At 35.6% G+C, this 11,001-nt stretch overlaps 1 protein-coding gene across 1 annotated transcript; it reads right to left on the reverse strand.

The window, feature by feature from the left end:
* Positions 1–10,742: 10,742 nt before the first annotated feature.
* Positions 10,743–10,961, reverse strand: LOC141648864 (uncharacterized; the record flags this gene model as incomplete). Its single annotated transcript, XM_074457574.1, has 1 exon — positions 10,743–10,961. A coding segment is annotated over one exon (219 nt), but the record flags the coding sequence as incomplete, so codon positions are not given.
* Between the last annotated feature and the right edge of the window lie 40 nt (positions 10,962–11,001).

The following is an 11,001-nucleotide window of genomic DNA, read 5'->3' on the forward strand; positions in this document are numbered from 1 at the left end:
CTCCCTTATCTCTCTACAATATACTTGGCCAAGTTAACACACAACTTAATCTCTTTAAGTTTACTGACTTGAGCGTCGGAGTGAGTACGCTCGTTACCAAGCCGAGCCCTCAGTTTGTTCATCTTTACAGGAGAGACCGAAAGGAAGAGACAAGCAAAAAGACGTCATTCATCAAGCTTACGTGGTCACAAATCCTGCTCCGGAATTACACCCGGAACATGAGCAATTAGAATAAGTTTTAGGAAAAATGATGATTTAAGAGTTCATTTGGTTGGGTTTTAGGTAAAAAAAAGGGTACTAAATGAAATGTTTAATAAAAAATGTATGTGAAAAAATAAAGTTCGTATTTGAAAAAAAAATACATATTTATAATAAAAGTAATAATAGTAATATTTTAATAATAATATTAGTTTATTAAAATTAATAGTAGTAATGTTATTAATAATGATATTATAATTAATTAATTTCATATTCATATTAATAAGAGTATTAGTAGTTGTATTATTTATATTAATATCGATATTATTGATTTTAGTAATCACAATATTCAAAATAATAATAATAATAATAATAATAATAATAATAATAATAATAATAATAATAATAATAATAATAATAATAATAATAATAATAATAATAATAATAATAATAATAATTGTGACGATTAATTAATTAATAAAAATATAATAATATTGGTATAATAGTTTTAATCTAATAATAATTAATAAATAAATATTAAAATATTAATAAAATCTATAAATTTAAAATAAGTAGAAATAAAATGTGATGAACTTAGTGGGGCTGAACTGAACTGAATGGAGCTGAGCTAAACTGAATAGAGCTGAGCTGAGCTGAAGTGAGGAGAAAATAAGCCAGAAAGAACAGGGTCGAACTAATTGTTGGAGTAAAGGAAAGCAGTAACAATGTAAAGCAAAGGAGATCAGAAGAATATAACCCGATTTGTAGTGACGTGGTATGAGGGCCACTACGTTGAAAACTATATTCCGGTACGACCGTGGCGGCGATCAGCAATTGACCGGTAGTTCCCCAATGATTTACACTACTGCACTCAGGCACGCCCACTCGAGACTGAGAGCATTGGAACGATGTAATATCTTTAGTTCTTTACCTAGAAATAATATAAGATGAGAAGTAGAGAAAGAAAAGAGGAGAGTGCAAGTGCTCTACTCAAACCCGAGCCCGACCCGGCTCGGTGCGCGCGCGTGTGTTTAAACCCAAACCCAGTGGCCTAATATTCCCAACAAGAACAGGGACAGGGCCGAACTAATTGTTGGAGTAAAGGAATTGCATTAACAATTCCCGATTTGTAAATATCGTCGACGTTTTAGTAAATATCGTCGACTTTTTCATTCCAAAAGACGATAATGCCCTTTGCATAATTACACTATTTTCTCTCTCTAAACAATTTTCTCTCAAATTCTACTAAAAACCAACTACATTTCGATCTCTCATTGCATTAAACCAATTAAAAGATGTTAGAAATTAACGCACATCGACTAGAAAACTTAAATAAATTTAAAAAATCGGCAAATAAACGTATTAAACACGTTTTTTTTTTTATTTATAAAAATGAACTAGCTCATGAACTAAATGTTGAGATTCAACAATCGACCATGAACCAAACGTTGAAAACCAACGTTGGCCGTGGTCCAAACATGGGAAACCAACATTGGCCGTGGTCCAAACGTTGGAATCCCACGTTTGGCCACGAAGATTTTTTTTTTTTTTTTCAAAAAGGTTAAAAAAAAAAAATTCTCCGTGGCAAAACATGGGATTCCAACGTTTGGACCACGGCCAACGTTGGTTTCCCACGTTTGGACCACGACAAACGTTGGTTTCCAATGTTTGGTCCATGGCAGAACGTTAGATCTCAAAGTTTGGTCCATGGTTCAACTTTGGGGGTACAAATTTCAGATTTACGCAGAAAAATTGCAATGTTGTTATTACTAAGTCAATACGTGACGTCAATCAATTATTGAATAAATTTAACGGTGCGCAAACAAAAAATAATTAACCAAATAATAAAGCGATTAAGTTGTTTAAGTATCGGTGATTCAAGATCCGTCGTGTTGTTAATTGTTGTTTTTTTTTTTTAATTTAGTTGAAGTTGAGAGGAAATTATTTAGAGAGAGAAAGTGTTGGATGAGTAAAAGGGCAGTTATCGTCTTTTTTTCTAAAAAAAAAAACGTCATCGATATTTACTAAAACGTCGTCGATATAAATCAGCCCCCTAACAATTTGAAAACCATATCGCCGACTCGAGACTGAGAGCATTGGAACGATGTAATATCTTTACCCAGAAATACTATAAGATGAGAAGTAGAGAAAGAAGAGAGGAGAGTGCAGGTGCTCTACTCAAACCCGAGCTCGGCCCGGCCCGATGCGCGTGCGTGTGTTTAAACCCAAACCCACTGGCCTAATACTCGCAACAAGAACAGGGAACAGGGCCGAACTAATTGTTGGAGTAAAGGAATGACATTAACAATTTGAAAACCATATTCCGTTACGACCGTGGTGGCAATCAGCAATTGACCATAAGTTCCCCAAGAATTTATATGCACTCTGAGAGCATTGAAACGCGCACGTGTTTGAACCCAAACCTACTGGCCTAATACTCCTAATAAAAACCTCCTTAGTCCACACAATTAACCAATGGAAGACACTAGTCAATATAAACTGACCAAGGAAACCAAAACTCACCGATCTTATATATATATATATATATATATATATATATATATATATATATATATATATATATATATATATATATATATATATATATATATATATATATATATATATATATATATATATATATATATATAGGGTCGGGATCCGGTGAGAACCTATAATATAATGAGAACCATGAGAACCAATAAAACATTAAGGACCATTGGATCATACACGATCCAATGACTGGGATTAGTCAAGTATTTGTACAATCAGAGTCATAGAAAACTTTAGACGCTCTCCATTATCACAAACTACACACTTCTCTCTCTCCTCATTCGACCACCGAGCATCTCCAGTTTCTCCGTTGCCGACCACCGCACCTCTACAGTTTAACCGTTGCCGACCACCGCGTTTCTCTAGTTTCTCCGTTGCAGGCCACCGCGTTTCTCCTATTTTGTTGTCATCAACCACTGAAATATTCCTCCTTTACCACCATTGACAGAGGTAAATTTTAGGTCCAAATTTATTCAACTTTGTGCGCTATAAGACATTATTTCCAACATTATTGCAGTATCACAATGATTTTGTGCCAAATTTCTTTGATTGTTTCGATATTAACCTAAGCTGGTGCAATTTTTAATTATTTTGAGTGATATGCAGTAAATTAGGGTTCATAAACAATACAATCTGGATATTAGACCGTATTTAATATTGTTTGTAATTATTAGTCCTCATTTTTTCTTCATGTGATAATGTCTCTGGTTGGGGTGGTGTTGCGGTAAGCAGGCCAATGACGCAAGGTTGTAGCTGTGGAAGATAGATCAGACATATTAGTTATTTTGCTATTCTCTTTGCGGGTTTATACTGAATTTTACGGATTTATTTTGTAGCAAAGAATGTAGATTTTAGAAAGTTGAACCTCTGACCTACTATGTGTGCATAGAATGTACCTGAAGACATTAACTTGTTAGTAATTGCTAATTCACTTTTATTTCGATCTGAATTTTGCATACTAGTTTCCAAAAATTGGTTCCTTTGAATGTTGGACTGTACTGGGAGCAATGAATAACATGCCTATTCCAACCTGAACCCATTCCGGAAAGCTGTAGCTGCCCGCCTTCTCTCCAATTTCCAGGACATCTACTCTTGAACAGTCCATATCAAAACTAAATAAACTAAACCATGATTTAATCTGGAAAAACTAGAGCTAAAAGGAGTATATGGTGAAGAAAAGAAGTATGTGATTAAAGAAATATATCGGTCTGGTGTGGTTGTTGGGGGGCAGTGTGTGGTATGTGGTTAAGTCACTGAGTGGTAGTGGTGGGTTTGGGTTTGGGTTTGGGTTGGGTGTGGGTTGCGTATACATAAAATTTGATGGTAGATACACAATTTAGTATTTCAGATACAAGTTGATTTGTGTACGTGGAGGCCTAACTTGTAAATCTAGAGTATTAAAGTGTGTATGTGCGTGGTTTGTGAAGGTTCGTACCGTAACTTCATGTGATTTTGACTTAGAGTTTTAGCAAGTTATATTTAATTTTTCATTATGTTGACTTAGAGCACCACTGAGCGCACCTACAGGATGAGTAGGCCCATCAAGAGTTGATGTGGGGAGGGACACTTGCTTATTGTCATTTAGTATGACAATCAAATTAGAATCTAGAAATCCTGCATTGTTTAACGCTTCGTATGCTTGTCCTGCACTCATGGCCCCGTCTCCAATTACAGCAACGACCGTGTTATTTCTTCCTAATAGATCTCTACCAACCACCATTCCTGCATATTCAGTTCCTTTGCATTCAATTACCAAGAACGTTGTATTTCGTGATCGAATGTTTTATTATTACTTCGTAGTAGCTTAGCTCGTAAACTTATCAGAGTGATTTTTTTTAGGAATACACAATAGTGCCACAGTTTTACGATAAATTTTTTACTCCGTATTTGATTTTGTGCGGTCTCTAGGATCTATTTTAACGCGAGATGAATAGGGTACAGATATATATAGTTTACCAAGGGCAGCAGAAATGCTAGTAGAGCTATGGTCGGTACCAAAAGCATCATGAATACTTTCATCTCTCTTTGGAAATCCAGCTAGCCCGGACGTCTTCCTTATAGTGTGCATCTTGAATCTTCTTCCAGTAAGAATTTTGTGAGCGTATGCCTGCAATTTTTTTTAATTATCGTCATTACCGCTTCTACATTACGAATACTTACATTTTACTAATTTTGAAAGCCAATTAGCTTAAACGGCAGAGCATTGTGCAATGCACAAGATGTGGGTTCAACTCCCACATTGGCTAGCAAATACCGGTGTTTCTTTTACATTCTTTTACATTGTAATTGCCAAGGACTGGTAGTTTCTATGCATAAGCCTAAAATGCCTTGAAAAGGCCGATAAATATATTAAATCCCCTTCACAGACATTTTCCTTGTTTCATGCACATAGAACCTTATTCCATGCACATAGAACCTTATTTCATGCACATATAATCAAAATTAATGTCCTTAACCAACAATAATTAGTAATATAATATAACCAACTGGTGCAACTGAAGAACTTTTTAATGCACATAGAACCTTATTTCATGCATATAGAACCGTATTTCATACACTTATAATCTTATTTCATACCCATTAAAATTAATGTCCCTAACCAATTGTAATTAGTATCATAATAAGAACTTTTCCATGCACATATAACCTTATTTCATGCACATAGAACCTTATTTCATGCACATATAATGAAAATTAATGTCCTTAACCAACAATAATTAGTAACATAATATAACCAACTAGTGCAACTGAAGAACTTTTTAATGCACATAAAACCTTATTTCATGCATATAGAACCTTATTTCATGCACTTATAATCTTATTTCACGGCCATGTAAAATTAATGTCCTTAACCAACAGTAATTAGTATCATAATAAGAACTTTTTCATGCACATAGAACCTTATTTCATGCACATATAACACTTATTTCATGCATGTACACACGATGACTATCCTAAAATCACGGGATTTTTTATTTATTAGGTTATATGGGATTCGAACCCATACCTTTGTGCAAAATAAGCACATCGCTCTACCATTGAGCTAATAACCTTTACAATACGCTATAAATAAGTTAAGTAGTCAAGTAACCATATCACTATATCAGTATGATGAAAAGACATCAGAGTATCATATGTTGCATGGTCTTCCAAGTCCTGAATTAAGTCCATCCCTGTACTGTCAAAGATTAAATTAGGTAGCGGTTAGCCAGTGAAATGGAGATGTAATCACACAGAAGAGATAAGCGTCACTGCGGAGGGCATCAACAACATAGTTAAGCCAATCTAAAAATGTGATGTCGTAGAGTGAGACAAATATTATAGACAGATTTTTTAGCACAAAATTTACTTGCATAGGGAGCATAACCAGACGAGTTTAAACCCTTTCCCTTATGATGGAAACGAGTTTAAATTAGGGTGAATAACTAAAAAAGACAGAGTCTTCCATCTAGCCATGGAAGCAAGCCAAGAAGCCCAAGAATACAAAAGTCATGCGTCAAACTTAACACGAAATTTAGGAACCATCAAAGACATTACTTACCTCGCAAAGTGAATGCCACGCTTCTCAGTTCTCACCCACAAAGTAGCTTCATAGACCGCTTGGCGAGACTTGATGTGATGCGTGTCAGTCAGTGTACTCCTGGCTTCGCCTAAATGGCAGTGGATTTGTAAAGTTCCTGATTAATTGATTGGAAATGTGGCCTTTGATAGAAACACGTCCGGTAAGGAGTATCAGACAAAAAGCATAACCAGCAGAAAAGAAAATATCTAATTCAGGAGATAGTGAAAGCATGTTTGAGCTTATACAGGTAGTGCCTGTCAGCCCCCAATCCCATACACCACTTCACCTCTCAATCTGTGGTACTAAATCTCAATTTGAGTTTGAGACTTTTGATACTTGGAATTAGAGGTCGCGTCATTCTGTGGCCAATACTGCCTCAAAATTCAATCTTGGTAACCTAAATAACCCAGTTTCAGTATCAAAATTACTGCCTCAAAATTCAATCCCGATGGTCCAACCACTTGTGCCTAAGAAAAATTGGTGAACTAACCAGCTTAAAAGAAAAGTTAAAGTAGCAAATGTATTCATACTACAGAACAAAATAATCCCTCTCTAACCAAACAAAAAAGTTGGTCAACTAAGTTACTAACTATGGCGTTAATCCGTATTACATAACAGGGTTGTCCACTTATCCCAAAGCGAAGAGGTCTTAATTTAACGGTCAAGACAAATATATTGTAGACGAAAGGTTGCGAATATGTATCCTTCATTCAATTTATATTGTATTCTGTTAGCCTTTCATCTCACTTGATAACATATAGCTAGTGGGGAGCTTCACCGAATTACAAGCTCTCCACAGAATAATTGAAAATAAATTAGCATTGAGAATGACTCAGCAAAAGAAAACAGTTCTTTTTCAAAATTACACGCAAGAGAATTGGTTGAGATAAGAACATAGAATGGCGTTGAACAAAACGAAAAACCCAAAGACTTGAGATAGGTCCTTAGGAGTTCGAGGCGGGTGAAACCCCACTTACCTCTCAAATTTTCGCGCAAGTTGGCCGAGGGAAATGAGGTGGTGCCATGGTGCTATCAAACGGTACAGAGACTTGGTGCATCTCACATCCATCGTATAGAGACCATTAAAATTATGGACCGTACATAAAACATGTGAAAGGTGCCCAATAAGACTACGAAACTAAGAATTTGCCATAGAAGAACAATGAAGTAGCTAAATTAGAGAAATTTCTGGAAATTCAATCCCTATTTTCATGATTTCGACCAATTTACGTAATTTCCCAAATTCCTTAACCCTAATTTCTCAGTTTCCTCAATCTAATTCACGAAAACCCTAATTTCACAAACATAATTCATCATTACCAATTTAACACATTAAGCAAGCCTAAATTCAACTAATTTAATCAACAAATAAAAAAATTACAAAGTGAAAAAGCTATAAACCTTAATTTCGGCAAAAATTAATCATCAATCTCGAAAATTTACCTCATAGAATTATCAGGATCCATTGCTGGAAGAAGCGTGGAAGATTTTGATCGGAATATTTTGCGACGATCGAACGCGCAGAGAAAGCAGGAGCTAGATCTTGAAAGATTTGATGTTGAAGAGAGAGAAAAAAATATGAGAGGGAAATAAAATTTGGAAAAATGAACGAGCTTTAAGGTTTGGGGGTGCGACGTGTTTAATCAATGTGCATCTCACCGTGAAATTTTATTTCAGTCTAAGGGCTGTGAGTGGTTCTCATGGTTCTCATTATCTTGATGGTTCTCACAGGATCCCGAATCTATATATATATATATATATATATATATATATATATATATATATATATATATATATATATATATATATATATATATATATATATATATATATATATATATAGAGAGAGAGAGAGAGAGAGAGAGAGAGAGAGAGATAGAGAGAGAGAGAGCAAGGTTCAAATGAGTCCCTAACTTTTTTTGAGTCCATGAGTCCTTCTCTTAGCCACACAGACTTGAAGTTACACGGGATTGCCTTGAAGTTACACGGGATTGTATTGAAGTTCTGAAGGTAGATATGAAGTTAAAGTTACACTTTTCCAAATTGAAGTTACATGGCCAAATTGGAATTATATAATGTGTTTTTGAATATGTTAATTTGAATTGATACAATTTTAAATCAAATTTATATAACTTTAGTCCAATTTCATGTAACTTTAGTCCTTTAGGGTGTAACTTTAACCAATGACGATGTAACCTTATTCTAATATAGTCCATTTGAGCTATTAATTTGAATTGATACAATTTCAAGTGAAATTTATATAACTTTAGTCAAATTTTATGTAACTTTAGTCCTTTAGGGTATAACTTTAACCCTTGAAGATGTAACTTTATTTTAATATAGTCCATCTTAGCAATTAATTTGAATTAATAAAATTTTAGTACAAAATTTATGTAACTTTAATTCTATACAGCTGCAACTTTAATCCTTCAAGGTATAACTTTAATCTCCACAACCACCAACAACCACGCCACCACCACCATTACCGCCACCTCCTCTCTCCTTCACCATTGGCCACCACCACACACCCCCACGTATCACCACCAAGCATCCCCAACCGCACTACCTCCACCCTTTCTCCACCTGACCACCAGCCGAATCCCCCATGTCCACCTCCTTCAACCGCAACAATAAATAATAATAAACACTTTGTTTCTCAGATCTGAGAAAAAAAAGATAAAGGAACAAAAAGGGGAGGGAGGCAGTAAAAAGTGGTCGACAAAAGGTGGTGGATAGGCGGTAGATATGAAAAAAAGGAGAAAAGAAAAGGTGGTGCGCGTGGTGGTGTAAAAAAAAAAAAAAAAAAAAAAAAAAAAAAAAAAAAAGAGAATGGAGGCGGTGGTGCATCGCGGTAGAAGGTGGTGGTTGTTGTTGTCGGTAAAGGTGGTTATTGTTGATGGAGAAGGAGGAAGGAGGTGTTTGCGGTGGTTATTGTTATCGGTGAAAGTGGGTGGTGGGAGTGGTGTTCTCAGGTGGTGATGTCGGGAGGCAAGGTAGTGTTGTCGGGAGGCAGGGGTGTTGGTGGCTAAGAGAAGGATGGCCGGTGGTTGTAGTTGTGGTCGGCGCTGGTGTTGGTGAGTGTGGGGATGTGGCCGGCGCTGGTTTTGGTGAGTGAGGGGAAGTGATTTTTTATTTGGGTTTTTATTATTTTGTTGTGTATGAATGAGAGGAAGTTAGAGAGAATTAGTGAGAGGAGGTGGCCGGCGTTGGTTTCGGTGAGTGAGGGGAGGTGATTTTTTATTTGGGTTTTTTTATTTTGTTGTGTATGAATGAGAGGAAGTTAGAGAGAATTCTGATAGAGAGAGAGGAAAGATGTGAGAATGAGAAAATGGGACTGATTTTTTTTCCTTTTAAAGTCTCATTTTTGGCCACATATTTTGTTGTAATCTTAGCCTTTCATCCTTCTATTTAGATCTAATCTGGACCCTTTATTTCCCTCATCCAAAGGCTTGGATGAGGACTTATGGACTCACATACACTAAGAGGACTCTAATGATCCTTACACTATATATATATATATATATATATATATATATATATATATATATATATATATATATATATATATATATATATATATATATATATATATATATATATAGGCGGGATCTCGTGAGTTTGTTTCTTATGGTGAGTTGTGAGTTTGGAAATCTCAGCCATTGGATAAGTGGAAATAGAAGGCTGAGATTAAATCTCCGTAATAATAATAAATAGAACGCTGTCACTGACCAAAAAAAAATCAAATACCCACTTCTCTCTGACTTATCTCTAAACCAAGAAAAATCCAAAAACAAACCCCAAAATCATGCGATTAAACCATAAGAATTGCAGTTTAATTATTATAGAATCAAATCAATACAAATTCCAATTATGTCAAATTTGTTTTTGATGCATCGGATCAAACAATCAAAGCAAAATCACTAAATCAACACAAAAATAGTTCTAATACTAATTGTAATCCGTATTTATATTAGAGCTCGCATCTGGGCTGCTGCGTTGATTGTTTTATTGGAGGTTAATGAAGTGACGGTGGCAACCATGGTGGGTTGGTTTCGATTCCGACTTAGGTGATTTCCAATTGGGTCGGATCAATTTTCAGTCTAACAAAGCTTTAGTCGGATCGGGTTGTCACTTGGTGTCATATCGGGTTGTCACACGGTGTCATATCTGGGTTTCCAGTTTTTATTACTAAGCATTTAGAGAAAAAAGATGTTGCAGGATTTGGGCCATATCTGATTTTCAGTTTGCATCTTGGTCATTCTGGCTTGGTAAGTTTGCTATGTCTAGGTGTGAGGAGATAATGGGCAATGATAAGCATTTTGCTATTTTACCCTGAATAGTCTTAAATTCATAGTGCGGATGGAAAACAATGGAATTAATGAATTAGTGATTGAATTAATGAATTAATGGAGTTTGATCCGTATTCATCCTACTTTGTTGAGTGGATCCCCAACAATGTGAAATCAAGTGTGTGTGATATCCCGCCAACAGGTCTTAAGATGGCTTCCACATTTGTAGGGAACTCGACATCTATCCAGGAGATGTTCAGGAGGGTGAGCGAACAGTTTACAGCAATGTTCAGGCGTAAGGCTTTCGTGCATTGGTACACTGGAGAAGAAATGGACGAGATGGAGTTCACGGAAGCAAAATAACAGTAGAATAACAGGAGGGTGAGAGTAAAAAAATCA

This window comes from Silene latifolia, chromosome 3 (genome assembly GCF_048544455.1).
Source record: "Silene latifolia isolate original U9 population chromosome 3, ASM4854445v1, whole genome shotgun sequence".
Lineage (NCBI taxonomy): Eukaryota > Viridiplantae > Streptophyta > Magnoliopsida > Caryophyllales > Caryophyllaceae > Silene > Silene latifolia.